The sequence below is a fragment of the Lissotriton vulgaris genome, chromosome 6, assembly GCF_964263255.1.
Source record: "Lissotriton vulgaris chromosome 6, aLisVul1.2, whole genome shotgun sequence".
Lineage (NCBI taxonomy): Eukaryota > Metazoa > Chordata > Amphibia > Caudata > Salamandridae > Lissotriton > Lissotriton vulgaris.
The window spans coordinates 543,272,007-543,299,907 of record NC_141694.1 but is presented as its reverse complement, the minus strand read 5'-3'; the positions used below and the strand labels follow the sequence as shown (position 1 = coordinate 543,299,907).

The 27,901-nt window shown below is 48.5% G+C and overlaps 1 protein-coding gene across 2 annotated transcripts in view; it reads right to left on the bottom strand.

The window, feature by feature from the left end:
* TTK (TTK protein kinase) overlaps nucleotides 1-27,901 on the bottom strand; it is an 848,854-nt gene that overhangs the window by 22,523 nt on the left and 798,430 nt on the right. For both annotated transcript variants that reach the window (XM_086926546.1, XM_086926547.1), the window contains exon 21: nucleotides 20,337-20,434. In XM_086926546.1, coding sequence (XP_086782672.1) covers nucleotides 20,337-20,434 — 98 coding nt within the window. The remainder of the gene's footprint in view (nucleotides 1-20,336; nucleotides 20,435-27,901) is intronic.

The window sequence follows — 27,901 nt, the reverse complement described above, 5'->3', positions numbered from 1 at the left end:
GGACCAGAACCACTGGGCTAGCCCAGGGGCTCTCTGAAGGCTCAATGACACCTAACTCCAGCATCTTCTGCACCTCAGTCTTTATACAGTCCCTGACGTGGTCAGGTTGCCTGTAAATCTTGCTTTTCACAGGAAGACTGTCACCAGTGTCCACCACATGGGTACACCAGTTAGTCTGACTGGTTGTCAATGAGAACATATGTCTGAATGACTGAAAGCTTTGTCTGCAGTCATTTTGCTGATGGTCAGTGAGGCTGCCACCTAAGGCCACACCATCAACTGACCCATCTTCAGGGTTCTGAGACAACAGGTCTGGGAAAGGGTCACTCTCTTCCTTCTGCCCCTCATCTGTAGCCATGAGCAAGCCCATGTCTGCCCTGTCGACATATGCCTTTAGTCTGTTGACATGGAGCACCCTGTGGGGGCTCCTGGGAGTGCCTAGGTCCACCAAGTAGGTAACCTCTCCCTTCTTTTCAACAATTGTGTGGGGTCCAGACCATTTGTCTTGGAGTGCTGCTGGGGCCACTGGCTCCAGCACCCACACCTTCTGTCCTGTCTGATAATCAAGACAGCCTTTTGGTCATGCCAGGCTTTTTGGAGTTCCTGGCTAGCCTCACGGTTTTTAGTGGCCTTCTTCATGTACTCAGCCATCCTGGAGTGGAGACCAAGTACATAGTCCACTATATCTTGTTTAGGTTGTTTGAGAGGTAACTCCCATCCTTCCTTCACCAGACATAGGGGCCCCCCTACAGGATGCCCAAACAGAAGCTCAAAAGGGCTGTAGCCAACCCCCTTCTGTGGAACCTCTCTGTAAGCAAACAGAAGGCAGGGTAGAATGATGTCCCATCTTCGCCTAAGCTTCTCAGGTAACCCTTTAATCATGGTCATGTTAAACCTTTCAACAAGGCCATTACATTGTGGATGATAGGGAGTGGTGAACTTGTAGTTAACACCACACTCCTTCCACATTGCTGTTAAGTATCCTGACATGAAGTTTGCACCCCTGTCAGATATACCTCCTTTGGAAAGCCCACTCTTGAGAATAAAAGGCTCAGGGGGAGAAAAATTGTTAAAAAATTGGAAGAATATCCATTAGGATAGTTAGAGAAGCCCAGTAGTATAAAAATTATACATTTATTTATTTTGACAATTGAAAAAGTTTAGTTTAGACATACAAATAATCTCATGCAAGAAAAACGCTGGTATACAAAAAAAGCAATACATATAAACCAGACAAGTGGCAACAACAATACATATCACAGAACAGAAAAAGAAACACCATAAACATAAATACTGTGTCCTTATAATAACTTAAGCCACAGGGAAGCGTCAACGGCGTTTCGACCGATACGTTATTTAGCGGTCATCCTCAGGACTCAAAAAGTATTCTTGAGCAAGAGATCTTCAATTTTAAAATATGAGGCATAGACCAATAGGACATTCAGGTCCTCCAGCATTGATATTCAATATTGCACTAAAAATGAATCACTGCACGGTGAAGCCTTGCTACTTGATAGCGTATAGTGGGAATCGTCAAGGACCTTGGGCTGGCCACCTAATGACCGCGAACTGAAAATGCGCCCGTAAACGATGCGCTGGTGAATAAATTTCCATATCACCACTGCGGTCATTAAGCCCTATCCTCTACAACACTAAGTTCAGTAGAACTTAAATATACTATCTTGTTTTATATGTACCTATAGGTACCTGTATGATCTTTCACAATGTATTGGCAAAGATTACAATGGTAAAACAACAGCAAGCTCAAATCCCAACCGCTGCCCACCAATGTGAGAAGTTGGCCTGATATATGATGTTCACTAGTTCTAGTGAACACCTTGTATCAGTCCAAACAACCCTTATGGTGATTGGTTGTAAGTCAACCTTATAGACCAGCTATCCTAGTGGTAGTGTGGACAAAGCAGTCTTAGGCTAAACTCTTTTGGCATGTGAAGCCGGCTGTATTACCATATGTAACCCCTTGAACACCAAGTGAAAGGACACCACACAGGATATATATTCAAAATATATATGTATTTATTACTACAAATAGTCCCCTGAACTCTTTATGAGCACAGAAGCAAACACGTTAAAACAATTCAATTGATAAGTATACAAAAGTGGCACAAATATGGTTAGGCCCGGGTGGCCCCTAAAACCATATACTAAAGAAGTGGTAGAAGTACCACGAGTCGAAAGGAAGTAAGGCCTAGGGCCTTGGGAATCGCTGGGGCTATGCTGTACTAACACAAGTTAGGAACTAGGAGGCCCACAGGATCTGGTTTGCAGTGCGCAAAGTTAGAAGCAGTTTACATTGAAATCAATGGGTGCGTAAAAGTTTAAAAGGTGAAGGTAGGAAGTCTTCCGGTCAGTCTAGAACTTAACCCTTTGGAATCTGCTGGACACTAGGAGAGTTAAACTACTCGGGGGCACCGGAGTGCCAGCGTTACCTCACCCACAGGAAGCGGGTGCAGTGGAGTCAAAGTGTGTCGGGATTCTGCAGGAGTTCAGATGGAACCTTGGAGTGTTGATGCTGCAGGCGACCTGATGTGAAGAGTTCCGGTGGATTCAAGGGTGGATCTGAAGTGTTGAAGACCTGAAAGCAGAGGGGACAATGTTCACAGTCACTAGCCAGTGACCGGCGTGGAACCAGGAAGGAACCAGGCGTCGGGTGCCAACAGGAGATGTCGTGAAGCTCGTCTCTTCAGCCACGTGGTCCCGGCGACGAGGACGACGACGACCAGGAGTCACTCACGAGCTGTCCTACGTAGGCCCTAGTTGATGGCAGCGTCGGCTTCTTGATCGTAGCAAACAGGCCTTTGCTAATGCAAGCCACACAGGAAACAATGAAGGCTTCTCACTCTTACTAGCAAGGTCAGAGGGGTTGCTGCTTTTGGGAACAGCAAGGGCCGTGGAAAGTTGTCGTTTGGTCGCCAAAATGGCCACTAGCCAACGGACTAGTAACCTGAAAGGCGCGTCGAGTGGAACAAAGCAAAAGGGCCCCACGCAAATCTCGTGAGAGTTTAAGGGCTGGTCCTTGGTGCAATTGTAGCTCAGTGGTGGGGCTTCTCAAGACCCCAAGCACAGCGGTGAGGGTGCCTTAGGTGCTGCGCAGTCAGCTTCTCGTGGACTTTTCAAGAGGTCCGGTCCCACGTCTCAGGTCGCCTCCACTCGTCTCAGCTTTGCAGGGACTGTGGATCGGGCTGTTAAATGTCTGGGAGTCTGGTTCATTTCAGGCTCTGGGCTCGGGCTCCGGCGGGAGGCAGCGGCAAAGCAGTCGTTGATCGCTGGATGGTGCCTGTGTTTACAGGGTGGCCACTCCTTGGCCACAAGGGAGATTCTTCAGTCTTCTGAGCAGCAGAACGTCGAAGGTCCAGAGTTTCTTCTTCTTGAGTCGAATTTCAGGGTAATCTGCAGTCTTGGGACTCAGCTCCTACTTTTAAACCAATTCTAGGGGCTGGACTACCTACTAGGTCCCTCCTATGAGTGGGACCAGGAAGGGGGGTGCTTACACCCCCTTTCCTTTGTCCAGTTTCGCGCCAGAGCTGGGGCTGGATTGCCCCAGCACCGGTTTGAACTGGCCTTTGCACTGGGACACCTTGTGTGCCCCGAGCATGTCCTATTCTATTCAGCCCTACCTAACCAGATACACAAACTCCTGTCTGGGGCAGTGCTAGCACCTCCCAAGGCAGGAAACCCTTTGTCAAAGCCTCCCTCGCTGGAAGGACTCCCAGTAGCAGGAGGTCAGACTTGTGTCTGTGGTGGCAGCATCCATTTTGTGATGCTGAGGCTCTGTTTAACTTTAACCGGAAGTCCCGTTCTGTACATGTCGTGTCCCTCTAGAAGGGTGGAATGCCAGCCCCGTCACCAGAATTGGCGAGGGGGTAGTATTCCAATTCGTATGACACCTTACTCGACATGTTTTGATAATGTCAAACCAGAGTTAGCATTTAACCGCGAGGTACATAATGCACTTAAGAGTATATGGTATGACGCTATCAGGAAACACCACCATTATCAGCCGGCTTGATCACCAAATCAGTATTGGTCTTAAGTTCCTGGAGTGCTATTCTCTGTCCTGTCGTCAGGTTTTGAAAATCCTTGGTATTGCTGGAGTCAATCTCCTCAATTTCTTTAAGGACTGCCTGTTCAAAGGCTAATATATGGCATGGGATGTTCTGGGTCAGTGTTGAGTAGGTAGATTTACTTCGGAGGCCAGTGTTTGTATTTCCGTCATGTTGAAACAAGGGCCCTAAAAGGGATGACCTTAACCCTAGAAATCAAATCAGAACGGGGAGGATGGGTGGGGCGGTAAGGAATCTATCACTACTAATGTTTCTTACAGATATATCGTTACACAAGTAAGTAACTTGTGCATCTGAAAGAGACGTTAGTGATCGATTCCTTGCCTTAGAATATATAACCCAGCAATACCAACCCTGGTGGTGGGTCTGCGAACCAAAATCACACCAGAAAGTCACGGAGAACAGAACGGCCAAAGAAGCAGTCTTTCCGCACTGGACTGTCAAGGCAATAATGCTTAGTAAAAGTGTGCAGCGAGGCCCACGTGGCTGCCGGACAGATGTCTTGCAGGGAGACACCACACCCCAATGCCGTAGTAGCTGCTGTTGCCCTGGTTGAATGGGCGCTCAAGCCCACCGGAGGTTCCTTTTTAGCCAGAGAATAACAGGCTTTGATTAATAAATTACTTACCTTCGGTAACAATGTATCTGGTAGAGAATGATCATACTCCAGCGCAGGTCGCCCCAGATGTGGCACTGGGGAGGCAAAATGGGTATACCCTCAAGTGGAGCAAGGTGGTACCAGAAGAATTTAAAAAAAAGTTAGTAAATACTTGTGCCGACAGTTTCAAAATTTGCCTGGGCGAAGACTCTGATAGTGAAAGCATAATAGAGTTTTTTACTATTATTGCATCCACTATCAAAGAGAACTTGAAATTAGCGTCAAAGAAGGGGCCCAAGAATAGCATAAGATAGTTTGACAGGGCCTGTACTAAGGCCCTAACAGAACTCAAACATGCAATACATAAGGTGCCCCGAGATACTGCTCAGATAAAAAAACCTAAGAAAAAGTTATAACCAGGCACTAAAAGACAGGAAGAATGCGATTAAAAGGGTGGCTTGGGAAGAATTATGTTCAGCCTCACAAACTAAAGATACATCAGCCTTCTGGAGGGTGGTAAATGCACCATTGCCCTATGAAAACACCAAAGCTCGCATGGAAATTGCGATTAACGAGGAGAACTGGGTTGCACATTTTTCCACTCTTTATATGTCTATAGATGAGGTACAAGATACTGGGTTAAACTCACTAGTTGTGTCAGGAGACGAGGTCCATAAATTGGTTGCAACTTTACCCGAGGTTTTAACAAGTTTGGAAGCCACAAAAAGCAGTAAGGCGGCTGGTCCAGATGGGATCCCGGCAGATGTCTATAAGGCGAACAGCGAAGTCTGGGGCCCGATGCTTGTACAACTTTTTAATGCAGCGCTAGCAAAGGGACTGAGTCCATCTTGGTTCACATCAATCATCGTACCTATCTACAAGAAGGGAGATAGACAAAACTGTGCCTGCTATAGGCCAATATCCCTTCTTGACTCATCAATAAAGATCCTTGGTAGAGTTATTTTAGCCAAATTACAGAACTGGGCAGAGGAGTTTGGGGTAATAAGCGACCTACAATTTCCAACAGAAATACATTACGATAAAAAGGGAGCGCTTGTATTTCACATTTGTTGATCTTACATCGGCTTTCGATTGTGTGTCTCACTCTAAATTATGGGATCTGATGTCTAGGCTGGGCGTAGAAAAACCTATAATTCAATTTTTAAGGGAGCTATATTCAGGAGCCACTGCCATTGTACGTTATGGAAAAGGGGGGGGGATGCAGTAGGCCCTTTGGGATAGGGCGCGGTGTACGCCAGGGGTGCGTCCTGGCCCCCTTTCTATTCCTTATTTATATAAATGGCCTCGAAAGTTGTCTGCTGCAAGAGTGTGGGGATATGCCTAAGATTGGAAAAAGATTTATCCCTGCACTGTTGTATGCAGATGACGCAGTCTTAATGGCTCGTACCCCCATGGCCCTCCAAAAACTGTTAACATCTTTTAACCAGTTTATGCTTAGCTTGGACTTAAAAATAATTTGTAGTAAGACCGTTGCGATGAATTGTGGCACACGCGTCAGAAAGCAAATGAAAACGATGTATATAAACAACGCCCCTTTAGAAAAAACACCCACCTTCCCGTATCTTGGAATCTTGTTTCACGAGACAGGCACTTGCGGTGAAGGTAAGAATGCTCCTATTCTCTAAGACAATAATGGCACTAAAAAGTTTCATAAGAAAATTAGGGAAAAAAACGATCAGGGAAATTTTAACTATTTATAACGCAACGTGTGTATCGGTGGCATTGTACGGAGCAGGGCTCTGGGGCTATTCTAATATAAAATCACTTCACATGGTTGAAAATAAATTTCTACGGCACATCCTCTCAATACCAGAAAGTACAGCGACGTTTATTTGTCATGCTGAGCTGGGGGTGCCGTATATTACAGACACTATTAGAATACAGCCCATTCTTTTGTGGCACAGGGCCTGGACTGTAAATGAATGTGTATCAAATCGCGCCATATTACAGGATATGCTGAAACTGGGAAAAGTAAATGGACTTGAATGGCTAAACTACATCAGAACATTTCTGATGGAAATTGATTGCCCACAATACTATGAAGATCCATCTACTATGGTACATATTTCCAGAAAAACACTGAAAAAATTATGTATGGAGCATCGGAGTGAAAAAAGACTACTTGATGAAAATAAGAAAAAGACTGTCTCTTCACATCAGTTAATTCTAACTGGAGACAAATTACAGCCATACCTAACCCTGCATATGCCTAACTTTGATAGATTCCTCTCAACACGTTTTAGATTTAATATTGTTTTTAGACTATTTACTTTCCCTGAAATGAATTCTTGGTCTAATGAACTGCCTGTATGCCCTTGCAATGAATTATCTGCACAATCCAATATACATGTTTTTTTGTGTGTAAATTTTATACCTTGCACGTAGGAAACTTATTATCCCTATCCTAAAAGAAATGAACTTGTATAGATGTCGCCCAGCGTTTTTAGAACTGCAAAAAATGGACAATGTTTTTACTGTTGCTTCATTAGCTGAGTTTTTTAAACAAGTTTTTAAATATCGGAAATCAATTTGTTCAAATGAATTTTAATATTGGATATATCATGAGATTACATGAACTGTGATAGCTTCTCCTTTTAACAAACTGTACAATTCAACACTGTAAATGTATTTCTTTTTTATCTGTTGCTTTTATGGTTATTTGCTTTTTAACCGAATAAAGTACTTTTTGAACTTTAGAGACAGTCTAATCGCAGAATCCTTAACTTAGAATATCAACAGGCGTCAGACTGGATCCAGAAAATTTTGTGCAGGAGCACCTCTGCGCGCCGGGGGGAGGCACCGTATGGCTCCGCCCTAACGTCGTCCATGGACGTGACGTCAGTGGACCAACATATGCCCTGCCGCGCCAACATAAGTTTTTGTCAGAAGACTTTTCCGCATCAGAACGCAAAGCCACCACCACAATCTGTGAAAATATGGGAACAGTATGCAGAAAAAGAAAAAACAAGATATGGTGAAAAACATCACCATAGAAAGACAGTGCCAGGCACTGTATATTGTAAACTGAGGGAGGGGAAAGAACATAGCACCACTCTGGGAGGGACCCCCGCAATTGTTAAGTCTAAAACCTCCCAAAGAGGCAGAAGATGCAGAGCATAGGTGGGATTCGAACCCTTGGCCTGTATGAGCCTGAGCCAACATTCGCACAAGACTTACCATTGAGCCATAGCTCCTTGGTGAACCATCACAGCAGCCGGCAGAAAGGCTGCAACCACAATATAGGACAGTGAAGGACAACCAGTCCAGAACCCAGGAGTAAGGACAAACTAGAATAAGGCGTCACCCAAAAGCAGACGTCAGATCTGAATAAGGGACCTACCGAATGCAGTGTTGTCAGAGACTAGAAAGCAGGGGAGGTAAGAGACTTCAAGCGGTTGAAGAAAAAGGGAAGGATGGGGTGTTTTTTTTTAAGAATTAGACCCATATCAGACAACCCAGGGTAAGCGTTGTAAAGGACACATAGCATATGAGCATAACGTCGAATCACAAGAATAGGTAGAGCAGAGCCACGAAACAGAATGTAGCCTCGTGAGTCGTAGTGAAGAGAAGACGTCACCCTGAAGAGGAATAAAGCCACCCAAAGGGAGGCGAAGGCAAGAAGCCCAACCTGAATAGGTTGTCGGAGGACGGGCGTTAAGGAATCTGCAGCTAGACTACGTCTCTACCAGATACATCGTTACCGAAGGTAACTTGTTCATCTGATAGAGACGTCTAGCCGCAGATTCCTTAACTTAGAATAGATACCAAAGCCATACTCCTAGAGGAGGCGGGACTGCGACTGAAGCCCACTAAGGTCCAGAGAGGACCTAGCCGTCAATAACATGACCAAAAAAAGTGTCGTCAACCAAAGGGCGAAACACAGTGAGAACAGAAATGACAGCGCAGTAAACCACCAGTCCCCTATGCTCTGAAGAGAGCGGAATCAGGGGGAGGCTAGGGAACCACAGCCCATCCAGAATAACACGAAAACCCCCATATGTAGAGGGGATGTGAGAAGGCCAAGCCAGAACCCTTGTGCCTGAGCGAAAAATGCCGAACTTCAAAAGAAGACGAGCAAAGGGGCATGAAGGATCCGCAGGATCCAAGGTGTCGGCAAGAAGCCAGAGCTAGCCCCAGCTAAACAACTCGAACAGCGTACAACACTGTTGAACCTGCTCCTGTAAAACTACGAAGGCAGCAGGATACTGACCCCTGCCCAGCAAGGGCCGATATGGAACAAAAACACATCCAGTAAAGAAACTGGAGTGAAAAGGGGAGTTCAGCACCTCGCAAGAAGTAGGACTGAACCTATGGACCCAAAAGACTGGTAAGTGATATGGTGGAGAGAACGCGTACCGCCCTCGCATGTACCAGAGAGGAAGAGTACTGCTGAGACCCTTGCCAGCCAGACATGTGTGAGAACATTGAAAGGATGCCTATGCACAACCAGGACGCTCATATGCGGCCAGAGGGTGCCTGTAGTACCATAACAGAGGAGAAACAGGAAGCAAGACAGCAGGAACATCTGAGATGCGCACAATAGAAAGAGGGCAACGGGCCACAAACACCTGAGAAGATCTGGTGAGGTAAGAAGACTGGGCCAATACCAAGGCTGGAAGCCCGCAAAAGCCATTAGGAAGAGCATGGCGCAGAAACTGCCTCAAAAGGATGCTGAAACCCGGCCAAACCCAGGGACTAGGATATGCTCAAAAGTACCCGCAGTTATATGGAAAGTGGAACTAGTCCAGACTATAAGCAGCATCTGCCTCTGGAATAAAGAACAGTCCCCTTGCAGGACAATTAGTAGAAAATTCAAGCCTAACAATGGCGTGGTCAGGACCAACTAATGGGTCTTAGACGATAGGAAGAGCGGAGTCCAAGGAGAACTGGCTCCACGAGTTCGCCACATTAAGAATGCAAGCAAAACGTAGAAATCCCTGTGCAGAAGCAGCGGGGATGTGGAGAAAACTCCTGGGGAATAACCCGAAAGGCCATAACCACGTACAACAGAGAGGTTCACGGCAACACCTTACTGGCCAGAACAACCCAGAAGGGGCTGACGAAAAAAGACTGACCATGTGACCAAAAGCAGGATGCCAGGCCATGCGAGGTAGATAGTACACAGCATAGGCCTAGACCAGGAGTCGAAGCACTACATACAATAGAGTGATGCGACCCTGCGGAATGCAGTAAAAGAGAGTACATGAGTCCCATAGGGATACCCACAATGAAAACTCCACAAGAGCGTACGAAAGCAAATGTAGACACCTGCCACCAGCCAATGCCCCACATAGGGCAAGGGTCAACCCCTGGCAAGAAGGGGGGGTCCTCTTGGCAAAACAGACAGTGAGAGGACTGAAAACAAAAACAACCCGGCTCTACAGACAATACAGAGACACCAACCTGCCTCTGATAAAAACTGGGCCGTAGAGGAAGCCCCGCAACCAGAAAGAAAAGTCAGTCAGTGGCACTGCAGAATTACGGCAGCCCTGACAGAAGCCTGGAGATCGCAGAGTCTGCGTGGGACCCAAAAAGGTCTATTCCGTTAAATGGCATGTCTTGGAGGCTGTCCCTAATATTTTCCGGGAAGTGACTAACACATCCAGGCATGGCGGCCCAATGCCACCGACCGTGCTAGAGCACGGCCCACAGAGTCTGTGGTATCCAGGGAGGAGCGTATTGGAAAATGAGCCATCTCCTTGCCGTAAAGGACAATACGGAGTAACTCCGGGTGCAATTCCTGCAGAAGGGAAGGAAGAAGGTTAGCCACGGAGTCCCAGAGTGAGGAGGACGCATGTGCCAACACGCATGTAGTATTTAAAGCGCGGATGGCCGCGCTAGAAGCAAAAAGCGGTCTTCCACATGCATCCAGTCACCAGGATTGCCGGGTGGGAGGAAACAAAGGCAAATTGGAGGAGTGTTGCAACCCAAAAGCCGCCTGAATTACCAAGCCCAGTGAAGTAAAGTGGAAGGACAGGCAAAGGGAATCCCCCGGGGCAGGACGGTGCCGACCGGCAATGGTCCGATCAACCGGGGCTCCGGAAGAGGCCCGTGCCCATGTGCCACAGAGGACCTCTAATAAAGCAACCCCAAGGGGTAGCATGGGCTCCATGGTAATGGGCACGAGATGAAGCAGATCCATTAAGGAATCGGAAAAGAGGGGTATGACAGGAGGCTGAAAGCAGGGAATAGCAGCTGCGCTGTGGATAGTCCGTGCATAGGCGGCCCCCAACTCAGTAATCGTCCTAGGAGGGGACAAGAGGCCGTCCGTAGGAGACGGTTGAAGGCTAATCCTCCCAGTTGCCATAAAGAGCGGGGTCGGGGAACGAAATGAAGGCCATGCAACACTAGGGACCTGCACTAGTGGCCCCTGGCCAGGGGAAGCAGCAGCTTCCTTGAGGCCTGCAGCGGATACCGGTGTCGCCTGACACCGCTGAGGAGTCAGAAGCAAGGAATCCGGAGGGAGATCAACCCCAGGCATGGACGCCGGTGTCAAGGAACATATGGACACCGACAGCGATGGATGCGTCGACAGCGGCGTCAGTGGGCGCCATGTCAGAGTCGACTGCCTTCACTAAGGTCGCAACGTCGACTGGCGTCGAATCAAGCGTTGCCCCAGACGTGGGATCAGGCTTAGGCCGGGGGTGGGTTTGGACGTCGAGCCCGGCTTTGGGTCCAGCATGGAGCCCGGCGTCACTTTCACCGTCCGCGCAGGAAGCCGCACAGGACTGTGCGTTGACTGGCGGTGTGTCCTAGAGCGACCAAGACAGTCTGGGCCACGGCCCAACGTCGTCGCCTCGGCGTCTTAGTCGGTGCACACAGCCCTGGTCGGGGAAGACTCCACCAACGAGGGCCCGGCTAGAGTACCCTCCGTCTCTGTGTGGCCTAAAGGCGCGCCAGGGAGAGAGGGGGAGTCGAAGTAGGCCTGAAGAGCCCTGGAGTAGGCCTCCATTTGGGCGTGCGTCGCTCCAACTCCTGGAAAAGGAGGATATGGAGGAGGTGACCTCCGGGCGCCCTTAGCTAACCCCTTACGAGAGGAGTGGGCGCCAGCGGCATGCCTAAGAGAGGTGGACCTCAGTGGAAGCTTGTGGCTCTGCTTACCTTTTTAAGGGCGCCGGCCGTGGGAGGGGCCTCGGGAACGGGCGACGAGAAGAGGCTGGCTCAGACAGCTGTGCGGCCAACAGCTTCATGCGCATTGTTTGGAGTCGTAGTGCACACCAAGGGACCACATGCAAATAAGGTGCAGGTCAGTGCCAGACATCTGACGCGCACAAGCCTCACAGGCTTTGAACCCAGAGGGCATTGCACACTGTTCCGGTATGACACCAACGGTGCCGAAAAGGCCCAAAATTACGCCAGGAACTGCTGGTTTCCAGGATCTGTGTTGTGACGCGGAAAAGAAGAAAACTGATGTTGGCGCGCTTGGACGGGGCATATATGGCTCCGCTGATGTCACGTCCATGGAAGACATCGGGGCAGAGCCATATGGCGCCGCAGCTCGGCGCGCACAGGTGCTGCTGCACAAAATTTTCCTGATCCAGTCTGATGCCTGGGGATATTTCTAAGTTAAGGAATCTGCGGCGAGATGTCTCTATCAGATAAACAAGACGACCCAGCGGGAGATAGTTCTCTTGTGTACAGCCTGGCCTTTCTTGGCACCCACGTAGCCAACAAAGAGCTGGTCATCCACCCGGAACTACTCAAAGGGGAGGGTTTTCAGTAGATAGTAGGAATAGTGGCGCTCTGCTATATCTGCGTATGTGTGAAAAAAGTTCAAATAAGTATGGTGCTAACCAGGTAGGGTAGACCCCTGTAACCCCTGTGTGAGTGTAGGATCACCTACACCAAAATTGTACTCTTTAGTCCTGGGCACACATATAACTGTGTACAAAAGTCCATAAGAAAGTTCAGTATTCAAAAAAGTTCGCAGAAGAGTTTTTCTTTATCTTTTTTCATTTATTTCACGTAGACAATAATCAGCATTAAAACAACTAGCCAACACGTGTTTCGTCTAGGAGAGTACTCCCATGACTCCTTCAGGGCTGAGATACTGGAATCAAGGCGGTGTGATCGAGATGCCGGTGATAATTCCAACCCGGCAGCAAGAAACTGAAGGGTAATAGAGCAGTGAAGGTTCTATCGCATGCTCTGGTCGAAGTGGTTTAGACAATTCAAAGGGCCACAGATACATATAAGGGTAAGATTGGGGTAATTAAGTGATTAAGGTTGGCGTGACAGAGTGCATGTCCCAGTTAACGTAAATCCACGACATATGGGGACAACACGAGAAGACATGCGAGTGTCTGCTACCGGTAATTCCTATGTTGCGGGAAACGACCTCCGTGGCTCATGTCCAGAACGGAACTGTTGTGTGCGATTCAGTTAAAACAAGAGCGCACGTTTTGGGTCCAGACGGTGGAGCCATGCTTCCTCTCTGGAAGGGTAAGGAGGCGGAAAGAAAGTGGGCAAGGTGATAGTTTGCCCAATGTGGAAGGCAGTAACAACCTTTGGCAACAAAGAAGGACGAGTGTGAAGCACAACCTTGTCCAGATGAACAGACAGAAAAGGAGGCTTACAGGAAAGAGCTTGGAGCTAACTCACATGCCTAGCAGAGGTGATGGCAACCAGGAAAGCAGTCTTCAAAGTAAATAAACGAAGAGGACAGTTGTGAAGGGGCTCAAAAGGAGCGCACATCAGATAAGTAAGAACCAGATTCAAGCCCCACTGCGGCATCACAAACGGAATAGGAGGGAAAAGGTGAATAATGCCTTTGAGAAATCTATTAGCAGGGAACTTGAAAAGAGAGGGCTGATCAGGGAGCCTGAGAAAAGCTGAAATTGCAGAAAGGTAGCCCTAATAGTGCCCAGAGCAGAGCCCTGCCGGGCAAGAGAAGAAAGGAACAAAAGGACCTCTGAAAGAGGGACAGAAAGGGGATCCACAGCCTTTGCTGTGCACCATGCCACAAATTTGTTCCACCTGCAGGCGTATACCGATCTAGTGGAGGGACGCCTGGATGCCAGAATCACATCACAGACTTCAGGAGGCAAGACAAATGGAATCAGCTGTCGCTGCTCAATCTTAAGGCATGTAGGTGGAGGCTGGACAGGTTCGGGTGGAGGACTGTCCCCTGCTGTTGGACAGAAGTACACCCGAAAAGGCAGTCGGATCGGGGGATCCATGCTCATACCGAGTAGCTCGGGATACCAAACTCTTCGAGCCCAGTCCGGGGTCACAAGAATAACTTGGGCTCGGTCAAGCCTGATCTTCCTTAGCACTTTGGGTGGAAGTGGTATAGGCGGAAAGGCGTAAAAAATAGACCGCAGCTCCACTCGTGACGAAAAGCATCGCCGAGCGAGTGCCGCCTTGGAAATTCCAACAGCAGAAGAGATGACATTGCGCGTTCTCTTTGGTGGCGAATAGATCTAACCAAGGCTCTCCCCACTGTCGAAAGAGACCTTACGCCACCTCCGATAGAAGACGCCATTCGTGATCCATCATGCACCTGCGGCTGAGTTAGTCTGCCCTGGCGTTCAAGGAACCTGCCAAGTGTTGAACCGTCAAGGAAATGCCTTGACGTTCAAGCCATGATGCAGAGCCTTCTGACAAAGTCCATGACCCCACCCCGCCTTGCTTGTTGCAGTACCACATGGCGGTGGTGGTGTCTGTAAACACCTGCACTACTCTCCCCTTGACAGAGGGAAGGAATGCCTTCAGTGCAAGTAGGATCGCCCGGAGCTCCAGAAAGTCGATATGGAGCCAGGACTCTGCCGGAGACCAGAGGCATCTGATCTCCGCCTTTCCAATGTGGCCGCCCCATCCCAGGAGGGAGGCATCCATCACCACTGTGTGCTCCGGTTGGGAAGAGAGAGTGATCTGCCGCTGACCCAATGTTGGTTTGTGAGCCACCACTGCAACTGCTGTGCAGTGCCCTCCGAGATCTGGATGTGCTCGGACAGGTCCCCTTGATTCTGTCCCCACTTCTGGCATGATTGGTCAGCAGGATGCAGGAGGCTATGAGGTCCAGCAGCCTCAAGGACATCTTGACCAAAATCCAGGACAAGGGCCAAAAGATCTAAATCATAGCCCGAATGTCCCGGACTCGCTATTCGGGAGGATAAACATGAACTGTGCCATGTCCAGAACCGCGAACCAGGTGCGACTTCGGCACGTTGATGGAGAACCCCAGCAAATGCAGGAGATTGGCCATAGTCTGAAGGAGGGAGACGACTGCCTGGGGCGAGTCCGCCTTCAACAGCCAGTCGTCGAGATAGGGGAAGACTGAAACCCCCTGATCTTTGCATATGAGCTGCGACCACCGCCATCACTTTTGTGAACACCCGAGGGGCGCTGGTAAGGCCGAAAGGGAGCATGGTGAACTGAAAGTGCTTGTGGCCTACCGTGAACTGCAGGTAACACTGATGGGCCATCAGGACGGGGATATGAAAATAAGCGTCCTGCAAGTCCAATGCTACCATCCAGTCTTGCGGGTCTAGGGTAGACAAGACCTGAGCAAGTGTGAGCATCTTGAACTTCTCCTTCCGGTGGAAGCACTTGACGTTCCAAAGGTCTAAGATAGGACGCAAGCCCTTGTCCTTCTTTGGAACCACGAAGCAGTGAGATTAACCACATCGCTGCTGTGCATTTTCCTCTCCTGTGCTGAGTTATGGAGAACTCCACTATTCATGACGAGCTCAGCTCGTCATCAGCACAGCTCAACCGTGCATCATGACGAGCTGAGCTCGTCATGAGCATGGAAAGGGTTAACAACTGCAACCTACTTCTGGCGTCGGAACGCGCTCAATGGCCCCCTTGGCCAAGAGGGCCATAACTTCCTGTTGGAGAAGTACCAAGTGATCCCGTGACATGCGATGGTACTTAGGTGGCATGGCTGGAGGGGTAGTCTCGAAGGGGAGGGAATAGCCCCTTCAGACTATCTGCAAAACCCACCTGTCCAAGGTGATGGCGCGCCAGTGGGGGAGGTGATGGCAAATCCTGCCGCCTACTGGCGTTTGATGGGCCTGAAACACCGGACTAGGAAGGTTTGGATGCAGTGGCGGCAGGAGAGGTGGAGGACTGACCCGACCGCTGGCCCCGTGACCCACCTCAGCGGTTCCCAAGTCCACTGCTGTGCTGAGACTGTTGCGGTGCAGGCCTGTGGCTCTGAAACTAACGTGTTAGGGCGCCCCTTCCTTGGCCACAAAAGGAGAGAAGAGCAGAAGCGGAAGGAGTGCGCGTGGCCGAAAGGCCTAAGGACTTGGCCATAGCCCGTGAGTCCTTAAAACTCTCTAACGCACTGTCTGCCTTGTCGCCAAAAAGGAGAGTGCCATCAAAAGGCATGCCCATCAGAGTGTTCTGGACATCCCCGGAAAAGCTAGTTGTCCTCAGCCAGGCGTGGCAGCGTAGCACCACTATCGTGGAAATCGCCCTGCCCAGCGAGTCGGCGGTGTCAAGGCCACAACGAATTGTGAACTTGGCTGTCTCTCCCCTCAGCACTAGCTTGAGAGAGCACCGTCCGGGCCTCCTCCGGACACTGAGGCAGCACCTGTACAACCATGTCCCACACAGAATGGGAATATTGTCACAAGAGGCATGCAGTGTTCACAGACCGCAGCCCTGAACTGGCAGAAGTAAACATTTTCTTCCCAAACTGTTCTAGTTTCTTGGATTCCCTGTCCAGAGGTGCGGAAGGGAATGCGCTTGGGGACACAGAGGCTTGGACAACCAAGCTCTAAGGGGTTGGGTGTTGGGAGAGGAAAATGGGGGCGCAAGGGGCCGGGCAATGGGGTCGGCCACATTCTTATTCGCAGGAGCCCGTGTTGGGCCTGGACCAGGTGCCCAAAAGAACGTCCGAAAGTGCCTCATTAAAGGGCAGCAGCGACTCAATAGAGGAAGACGGTGGCCGGAGCACTTCTGCCAGGAGGCTAGTCCCGACAGCCACTGTAGGTCGAGGTGGAGAGCCTCAGCTGCTCTACGCAACACCACAGAATATGTACCACCTTCCTCCGTAGCCACAGTAGAAGGAGACCGCGTGCCAGGTTCTGGAGTAAAATCAAAGTCACCTTCATCCTCCAAATTCTCTTCCCAGTCCGGGTCTAATTCGCACTGGGCTGCGAGAGGGTCCTCAAACTCCTACCTGTCCTCCCCAACTTGCCGCGCAGGCGTAAAAGATGGAGGAGGATGGAGAAAGGGATAGAAGTTCCCTAACGGCATCTGAATCAGCGTAGCTCGACACCGGTCCAGCACCATCTCCACGTCGAGGTGGTGGCCAGGGACAGCGTCGGCCAGGTAGCCTGCTGACGCCAGGGGCGGCGCCGTTAATGTCGGTGGAGGTCGTACGAGGCCAACCGACATTAGCTGGGATCCATGCATGGATCCATGGGGGGGATCTCGGCGTTGAGACCGGAGTCGTCAAGGACATCGGGCCGGAGCTGATGACGCAGAAGAGCGAGGTCCCCAAGTCGGACCCGCGGGGCCCGATGGACCAAAGATTCGTGCCATGGCTGACAGGAATTCCAGCAACTGGGTCGGAGTCGCCGATGGACCTGGAAAGGGCGGGTAGGTCATCAGCAACTGCCTAGCCTCCACCGGAGCCGCGGGGGTGGTACCACCCGCACCCTCAGCCGTATCACTTGACAGGCTAGAGGAAGGGGAAGAGCGACTATGCTTCTTTAACTTCTTGTTCTTCGCCTTACCGGACTCACAGTGCGAAAACTTTGTCAACCGATGGTGATGGCAGCTCCGTGACTGGTCCCTTGACCTCCCACTGGACCGGTTCCTTGAACGGCGCGGAGCCGACTCCCAGGCCTCCAGCAACTTTCAGGACCGCTCCCGCAAAGTTTTCGGAGCCATGGCCCGGCATTCGGGGCACGACTCGGAGTCCTAGTCGCGCCGCAGGCAGTGGAGACACTCATGGTGCTGGTCCATCACTGACATCATGCGGGGACAAACTGCACAAGACTTAAAACCGGGCATCCCTATACACCAGGAGTCGAAGACTCGAAAAAAACAGAGCAAAAAGTCCCAAAAATAACTTAGTTAAACAGTGATTGGTGGTACCGCTCTCTCCGGATCTGCACTTGTTGGCGCGAAAAAAAAAGAACGGACGTCAGCGCGAATGGACACGTCTAAGTAGCTCCAGTAACGTTCTCTCAGCGACTACGACGCCAGTGACTTACTCAGAGCCGCACGGTAACGCCTACCGACGCGCAGGGGTACTAATGACGAAATGTTTCCGGATCCAGTCTGACGCCTGGGGGTAATTCTAAGGTAATGAATCTATCACTAACGTGCGTTTCTTTCAGATCTCCAGGGCACAAAAGTGCTGACATTGCGTTTTCTTGGCAGTGGCAAACATTTCAAGTCAGGAATCTCCTCACTGTTGGACGATACATACCCTGTGCCACCTCAAGACATTTTTTTACCTGCTAAGCATAGCCAACTGAGTTTGACCACCGTGGCATGGAGCACTGCCAGGGAAATTCCCAATAATCTAGAAAGTTCCAGAGGCAAATTGCCTACTGGCACAGGACTCTGAACCCCACCCTGCTTATTGCAGTACCACATTCCAGCCCAGTCTGTGAGAACTTGAAACAGCCTCCCTTTGATGGCTGGCAGGAAGACCTTAAACAGGACATGAATCACTTGCAACTACTGCAAACTGATGTGGAGGTGGGCCTCTACCGAGGACCAGAGAACTCTGAACTCAACCTCTCTCACATGATCTCCACAGCCCAGGAGGGACACATCCCTCACCCCCATCAGGCTATTGATGAAGGATAGTCTCTGCAAAGGTGTCAGGTATGATTTTGGGCGGTTGACTGAAAACTGCAATGATATCGAGAGGTCCACTGTTGTTTCAAGGTGGTCCACGCCAGTCTGTGGCAAGCACACCTTCGACAGCCAGTCGTCGAAGTAGGGAAATACTTGTACCCCTGATCTCCACAGACAGGCAGTGATTACTGCCATTACCGTAGAGAAAAACACTTGAAAGGCATTATTGAGGCTGAAAGGGAGTATAGCAAAAAAAGTGCTTGTGGACCACCGGAACTGCAGGTAGCCCTTGTGGGCCTGCAGGAAGGGGATATGAAAATAAACATCTCACAGGCTCAGGCCTCCATCCAGTCTCTAGGATATGGGTCAGACAGAACTTTGGACAGGGTGAGCATCTTGATTCTTTATTTGCCAGGAAGGCATTAAGAAGGCCAAGATCCAGCTAGGGCAGAGGCCTGCATCCTTATTAAGCACAAGGAAGTAGCCAGAATAACAGTGTGTCTCCACTGCTAAGACTGGTACTAGCTGCCTGGAGCAGGTCTATAGCAATGACCAACTTGTCAGCTAACTGTGTTCCGATCACTGCTTAGCCCCGGTGCCCGCACTGTGTCAGTGAGGGCTTCATTATGGGACAAAAGAGATTTGGTTGATGCCTGGCCAGGCTGTAGGATCTCTGTGAGAACATTTTGTTTATCTCCAGAGTTGTGAGGTGAAAGTCACGCACCTCAGCATCCCTTGCAATTACTGTGGCAAAGGTAGTGCTATCCTCTGCTGCATCAGCAGGAGGAAAAACAGCCCAGAGTTGGGTGAGGTGCCCAGTTCGACTGAACTCCTGTAATTCTATGTACCAGTCATTTGCATCATGAGGCAGGTTCCTCCACATCCGATCCACTGTTCTCTCCATATGACTGGCTCTGATTAGAGTGAGAGCAAAAAAGCTGGTGCAATGTATGTGCATGGCAGCACAAAAGTGGGATTGTATCGGATCGGAGTCTCATGGGTTCAATATAAGCTGCAGCACATCAAGATCTGGACACAGCCTTGGTTGAGCTGAAGCCTGTTTACAGTTTGGAGCCGGTCAAAAGGATGTATTGGAGGTCCTATTCCAGCACCAGTGGTTTTGGTGATGGCATCGAAAAGCCTGGCGTGGGTTTTGGCACCAAGCTTAATTTCGGTACAGAACATGAGGTGGGCTCAAGACGGTACTGAGTGCAAATCAGCCAGCTGTAATCCAACTTGAGGTCCCAGTTGATCCCTGGAGAATGTAGGAGCGCCAGAGGGAACCAGAAGAGTACGTTTTGCAGCACAGCTTCACAAAAGGATTCCGCTTGCTGCGAGGTTACCAGAGGGTCCAGAAACTCAGGTTGCATTAAAACCAGAAATGGAATAGATTACTGGGCGGAACGGCAGTGAGCGAGAGGCAGATTGTCTCACAATCTAGTATGGCTTTTGGGTTTATCCAGCACATTTGACACAGGCCTTGGAGTTGAGACAAACCAATGAACCAAAGGCAAGCCTTGTGGGGACCAGTCACAGACATCTGCTTGCAAGTCTCTACTAGGCTTATAGAATGGACCTTATATCAGCGAGCATGGGTGGTGCTTATATGCAGCTCAATTCCTCACTTCCACAGAGGAATGGCATCAACAGAGTCCCATGGTGCCACCTGCCGGCGTGCAAGGGCACTGCTTTCAATGATCCAGATACAGTCTGGTGCCTGGAGATAGTCACAAGGTAAGAAACTTTCAGTTAGAAGTAATCATCTTTTTTTTTACACATAGAAATAAGCCAATTTTAGCAAGGGCAACTTGAAACCATTCAATTATAAACAAAGGCAGACTGTTTTACATATTTTTACATACTCTAGCAGCTCTAGAAATAGAATTTGGAGAATTTAAGCCAATCAACTGGCCAAGGATCCGTTTAACTTCCTCAGATGCTCCTCTAGTCATCTGCTGTTCTGTAAAATAAGCAAATAAATCAATTAGGATTCATATTAATTCATCTTATATTATCACCAAAATGCATTCTCATTTGCAGCAACAAAAATTCCCAAACAAAACGCTTGCATACTTTAATTAGCTACTGGTAGTTTAAATAATTGAGTAAGAAGATAAACCTAGTCACTGATCAAAAAACAGAGGAAAAGGATGTAACGAAACATCATGCAGCAAAACTTTCTCAAGAGTATAGTTATTTCTATTCTCTTTTTCTAAGACAGGGGTTCTCAAATTATTAGACTCCTGCAATACATGCACTGAAATTAAGTGGCTGTTCAACAGTAATAAGTCATTACAATTGAGTTGTGAATAATGCTTGATGCCATCAGCTAAGGTGGATGGCAGTTCACAGAGCATAACTGCAGTTGTAGTTTAAACAATAACGAGAACAGACTTTTTATTTCCCTGATCTGTTTTTCTCAAAGGAACAGTGATTTGCTGAAAGACAGCATTAGTGGCAATAAGTTTATATTTTGCGCGCTATAGGCCATTACAGGAGTCAGAATCTCTCTATATCTGCACGTTTCAACACATTTTGTGCCACAGTCTTTTTTAATCTGAATGACAAAGTAATTATTTTCTGAAGCAAATTGCAAAATGCTTTTTGGTATTGTTAATTCTGCACTTCAGATTCTGCTTTTATTCACGTCTGCAGCTGTACAATTTCTTTAATATGATAGAGCCAGACACAATGGATTGAAGCAATCTGTGTCAAATGTGATTATGTATCAAAATATAAAACACCATCTGCCATATGTTAAAAGGAGATTGCACATTACCTCGAAGTTCCATGACCTTATAAAAACTAAAATGGCTATGATCTTCTCAGTGACTTGCAATCTCTTTCTAATGTAGGGTGGAAGGTACTTTAATCCTTATATATATTATACAGTATTAGTAAACTGCACTTTCTATTGAAAAGGAAGTTTTTCGATTTTCTATACCCTTGTTCCTCATGTTGAATATGAACCAAATTTGGCACCAGTTTAGTGTGATCAGGTAAGGTCCACTATGCCCATTTTTGTGCAATTCTATTCAGGCGGGTACTGCCCACAAAAATTTTCCAGATTCAGTCAGACACTTGGCGAATATTCTAAGGTAAGAAATCTGCCACTAGAAGTCTATCAGATAAGGAAAATGCTACTTACCAGTATGCATCTGTTCTTGGCATGTAGAGCTGCAGAGTTGCACACTGTGCATAGATCGCCACCTAGTGTTGGGCCCGGATGTTTGCAGTTTGTTGTCCTAAAAAGTTCTTTGGAAGTCATGAGATAGGGGACTCCTCCTTAGGACCACATTGCGCATGGGCATAGGCTCCATCCCCAGATTTTTTTCGCCATTAGGGAAATGATGGAGCTTTGCAAGAAAAGGAAGGATGCCCATGTAACTTGTATCTAATTAAGATAATGCTGGAACAGACAAGGGTAGCTGGGGAGGCGGGTGGGCGTGTGCAACTCTGCAGCTCTACATGCAAAGAACAGATGCATATTGGTAAGTAGCATTTTCAGTTCCAGGCATATGAGCTGCAGATTCCACACTGCATAGATTGTACAGAAGTACCCACTCTTAGCGGCGACCACCCCTATCTGTTGCAGTAGTTTGGAATAATGTTTTGAGAACAGCCTGGCCCACATTAGCTTGTTGTTTTGGTGGCACATCTGCACAATAGTGTTTTGTGAATGTGTGCGGTGTAGCCCATGTAGCTGCTCTGCAGATTTCATCTAGGGGAATGTTCCCTAAAAATGCAATTGCAGCCCCTATTTTTCTTGTGGAGTGGGCTTTAGGAGGAACAGATAACGTACGTTTAGCTTTGTGGTAACAAATCTGTATGCATTTGACAATCCATCTAGCTATCCCAGATTTTGAAATGGGATTACCTTTGTGTGGTGGTGAGAAAGACACAAAAAGTTGTTTTGTCTTACGAAAAGGTTGAGTTCTTTCTATGTAGCATAGCAATGCTCTTTTGACATTAATGTAAGAGCTCTTTCTGCTACTGACTGTGGTTGCGAGAAGAAAACGGGCAGTTCCACAGATTGATTGAGATGGAATGGAGAAATTACTTTGGGCAGGAATTTTGGATTATTACGTAGAACTACCTTATTATTATGCATTTGCAAGAAGGGTTCTCGGATGGTTAGTGCTTGTAGTTCACTAACTCTCCGCAGAGAAGTAATAGCTAATAGGAAAGCAACTTTCCATGTTAAAAATTGTAATTCACATCTGTGTAAAGGTTCAAAGGGAGGTCCCATTAACTGTGTGAGAACAACGTTTAAATTCCACACAGGCGAAGGTGGTACTCTGGGCGGGATTATTCTTTTAAGGCCTTCCATAAAGGCTTTAATGGCAGGCACTCTGAACAGAGATAGATGTCTGTTTTGCAGATATGCTGCTATTGCAGCAAGATGTAGTCTAATAGACGTATAGGCTAAATTACATCTTTGGAGATGCAGTAAGTATCCTATGATGTGTTGAATAGACACATTTAGGGGATCAATATTGTTGTTTAGACAATATATCACAAATCGTTTCCACTTGGCCGCGTAACATGCGCTAGTGGTTGGACGTCTAGCTTCTTTAATGACGTTCATGCAGTCTGGAGGAAGGTTCAGATATCCAAATCCTAGGACTTCAGGAGCCAGATAGCAAAGCTGAGCTGGGTCTGGGTGTCTGATCTCTCCATGGTTCTGTGATAAGAGGAGTGGAGACAGGTGCAGTTTTTGGAGCGGTACTACAGACAATTGTAGCAGTGGGGTGTACCACGGTTGTCTGTCCCACGGAGCAACTAGGATGAGGGTCAGAGAATGCTGCTGTAGTTTGCATACCACTAGTGGCATAAGTGGTAGAGGTGGAAAAGTGTACGCAAACCTGTTTGACCAATTCATCCATATCGCATTGCCTTTTGACAGTGGGTGTGGATATCTGGCGGCGAAGCTTGGGCATTTTGCGTTTTCGTGGGTGGCAAATAAGTCGATTTGAGGTTGTCCCCACATCTGAAAGAATGGTTGAAGAACTTGCATATGAAGTTCCCACTCATGGGTCTGTTGCGTTTGACGACTTAACAGATCCGCTATAGTATTTTGTACTCTCGGAACATGCTAGGCTAGGAGGAATATGTTTTGAGGTATAGCCCACCTCCATATGTCCTGTGCTAGTTGAGAGAGTTGCAGGGAGTGTGTGCCTCCCTGCTTCTGTATGTAGTACATTGCTGTCACGTTGTCTGTGCGGACTAACACAGCTTTGTTTGCTACTTGCTTCTGGAAAGCTTTTAGTGCTAGGAATATTGCTAGTAACTCAACTGAGGAACTGGCTCTAGGAACGGTCGTCCCTTGAAAAGGTTTTTGGTGTTCCACTGCAGAGAGCGATGAGTCCGACCGACTACCAATGTTAAAGATTAGACTGCAAAACGTCAACATTATCGGCGCCATCTTGCCCCTTTCCAAGCCCATTCATGCCTTGGGTCATAAACCCCTCTTCAGCGCAGCTTCACCACGGAATCCCATCCTGTTCCCAGCGCGACACCTCCCCTCATTCCTTTCATGGCCTCAAACCCTTCTGATGCAAACCCCCTTTTTCCTGTGTCCCCGTTTGTCTTCCTTGCTCCCAGGCCGCCACCTGGCCCTGCGGATACTGTTTATTACCCCGTACAGTAGGAAGTTTCCCCTCCCCATCAAAAGACCCCCGAACCGATCAAAGCCCCCACCCCATGAGATCCGATCAACCCCATGCATTCCGTGAATCGGCGGAATGCCCTGCTGTGCGACAACCATCACCTGTTGTGACCGGGGTGGGGAATCCAACTGTAAATGTATGTGGGAACGGGTCTGAAGGGGAGATCCCGAGGATGTTCTTTCAAGTACTAAAGTATTGCGAGAATGTGTTATGTGCAATAAAGGTCATAAACCCTAGTATAAGAGGCCAGGCCTCAGAGATGTGGTTAGAGCACCTCGTGACGATACTTGCTGTCTGAATTGATGTGTTCTCCTCCGGAGAGAATAAAATCCTCGTTTCCTGCCTTCCAGTCTCCAGCGCCTGCTTCTTCATTGATTAATATTGGTGGGTCATAGAGGCGATACCGCCGGGCAACATAAAAGGGTCTTTGGTTACCGGTTGTCTTTGGAACCCTTTTTAACAATTGGCGTCCCAAACGTGGGGCCCATCAGCGACTCGTGGATCCAGTGGGAGAGGTCCCGACGACAGAGTGAACGACTGCAACGATCGGAAGGTACCCTGTCCGATAGACCCTCGTCTGACAGCCGATCATCCGAACTTCACTGGTTCCGAAGAGACCTCTCTCGAGTGATCTGCGGTCCTGACTGGGAACCATCAGGAGTGCCACGAGAAGTACGAAGAGAAGAGGACGATCGGGCGCTGGATTCGGAAGACGAGAAACTGTCCATGCGGTCCGGGTAAGGTCGTGTAAACACGACAAATTGCGAAAGTGATAGATAATTGAAAGTGATTGATAATTGTTGAGAAAATACTAGTATTACTTTTTGTTAATTTATTGGAGATTCACTGTCTACAAACGGAGAAACAACAGGCTCTCCCTTTATAAACAGCGAAGGATAGGTGCGCACCCGTCGGACCTATCTTTCTCCCCCACTGAACAATTGCCCCTTCCCCCCATTGATTAACTGTTATAGATTGTTTTCTGGAGATTCTCTGTCTGCAAACAGGGAAAAATAGGTCCCCTCTTTGCAGATAGTGAAAGGGTAGGTGACGCGAACTTTTGCGAGCCTACTTATTCTCCCCATTGACCATATTGATTTTTTATTTTTGACCTAACATTTGATTGCTCAGAATTGGTTCATGAGGTATTCACTACGTGCAAACAACGTAGAATAGAAATATTCTGTCTAGTCTTTGCGCGCAGTGATAAGATAGGTAGTGCTGACTATTATCCCATTGCGATCCGTCATGCCTGTCTTCTCCCCACTGGTTAGTAGCCTGTTTAGCCCGGACCGCTTATTAGAGATGAACCATCCGGCTCCGCTGGAAGGCACCCCTAATAAGGACATGTTCACAAAGCATGGATTAGTCGCTATAGCCTATAGCCAGCTGTGGCATAAATATACGAAAAAGGATCGAGAAAGTCAGTGGCCACTGATAGGATCCTTCGAAAATGATAGAATAATCGCACTAGAAACAGCCCTTGGTAAAAACAAGACGACGTCCACTATGCTTGACAGCTTCGGCATGTGGCGAAAAGAAGCCGAACAACGCAAAAAGAGAACTGAGAGTAGGTTGGGAAAAGAGCTGCGGAAAGCAGCCCACCTAGCAGCCCAGAAACTAGAGAAAGAGATAAAAGAAAGAGAGGATACCAAACAGAAGCTAGAAATAGAAACATCAAGCCAGTGCCTGGTTAGAACTCCCTCCACGCTCTACCCTGATTTACACTCAAAACAGCGAACCAACGATGATCTGCTGCTAGGTCCTCCGATCATCCACATGCCCCCTCCATATGCCCCTTCCCAACCCTTAGCCCAGCACCCACTATCCCCAGGTACCAGCGGGAGTAGCACCACGGCTTCAGCCCCCATGGCCTCCGTGCCGGCTGAACTCCTCGTATTAGATGTTACGCAAACGACAACGCCGGGCGACCCAGAAGCCCGAAGGGTTGGTCCTGTTAGAGCATATAGACTAAGCAAACATGAACGAGCAGGGGTCGACAAGATAGCAAAGATACTGGTAGAGAAGAGGGAGGATGAAGAGTCCGTCACGGATGTGTTTAATTCTTATACTGGGAGTCACAGACGACACTTTACTGTACAACTGTGTTACCACGTCTTAAATGCATACGAGGACCGATATCAAGAAAAAGGCCCACAGAGCCTAACGACTCTGTACCGGAAGGTTGATATCGGGGATGAGAGTGAGAGTGATGTGACGGACCTCCTTACGCGTACGCTTGAGGTTTTCCGCCACCTCACTGAACAAAAGCCGAAAACCGAATCCACTACCTCCGTAGCAACCGACCCACAAACCGAACGACCTAACACTATGATGCCGATACGAGAGGCTGCCCCTTACTGGGTTCCTCCACGAGGTGAAGGGACTCACGATGACGCAAACAACAAAGATGCAAAGGGAAGGGTAGTATACAATTGGGTCTACCAACCATGGGACCGGCAAGAGATTCTGACCTTCCGGAAATCTCTGCCTGACCTACGTAAAAACCCCACTGCCTTCTATACTGAGTTGGGTACGGCCCTAGGTTCGACGATTATGACTCTAGCTGACATCGACTTGTTTTTCGGGTTATGTCTACCAGCTGATGTGTGGAAGCAAATCCGGAAAGTCGACCACTCTGAGCTGTTTGGACATAACTGGTCACAACTTGATGGCATAGACAGACAACGAGAACCCGGACAAAAGCCTTTAAAAGCCATTTTAGACCTCCCGGATGAAATCGTGCAGAAATTAAAAACCCTGATCCCAGAAAAGAAAGTGGACTGGTCGATAGTAACGGCTTGTCGCCAGAAACCTCAGGAGGATGTATCGGAATACTTCTCCCGGTTTGAAACGGTGTTCTCCGATTACAGCGGCCAGGACCTGACCACTGCAACCGGACACCATCTGTTTGTCCAGAATTACGTTAAGGGCTTATCACCGGAGGTCTCGCAGAAACTGCAGGCCAGTGAAAGTAGTTGGGCAGCCTCCAAACCTACGGCTATCCTCCAGATGGCCCAATATTATGAACATCAGAAAAACGAAAACGATAGAACAACAGAGAGGAAGAAGAAAGAATTAAAGGAGAGGGTGATGATAGCACAACTGCAAGGGGTGACTCTGGGACGAGACCAATACCGGGGAAACCATCAGATGAACGTCCCTAAAACGGCACCTCCCAAAGACCGTGCTTCAACTCCCCACATTGGACGTACAGACATTAGGGAGGACCAGTGTGCCTTCTGTAAAGGATCGGGCCACTGGAAATCTCAGTGCCCGGTTCTTTTGGAACTCACCAGAAATAGAGATCCTAGAGATTCAGCAAACGAACCAAGAAATAGGGGACCACAGCGAGGGCCCCCAAACAACGCAACTAATGATAGATCCAGTAGACCAAACACGTTTGATCGACCCCGACAGAACCAATGCCAGCAATCTGACTACGATGACGTTCATGACTTTGCATAGGACTGCCTAGGGCAAGGGAGGGATCCAGTCGAGCTCCATGTTGACCAGCAAGGCCCTTATGTCACTGCTAAGGTCTTGGGTACAAAGTCACCATTCCTGGTAGACACTGGCGCAACACGTAGTGCATTATCTAAACGACTGATTCCAAGGGCACCCTTGTCTGGCTTATTAATAACATCGACAGGTTTCGATGGGACGCCCTCCACTAACCCTTTGTCCGCCCCAATCCTCTTTGACTTAGAAAACAACACCACTGACACCACGTTTTTGCTCTCCTCCAATAGCCCTGA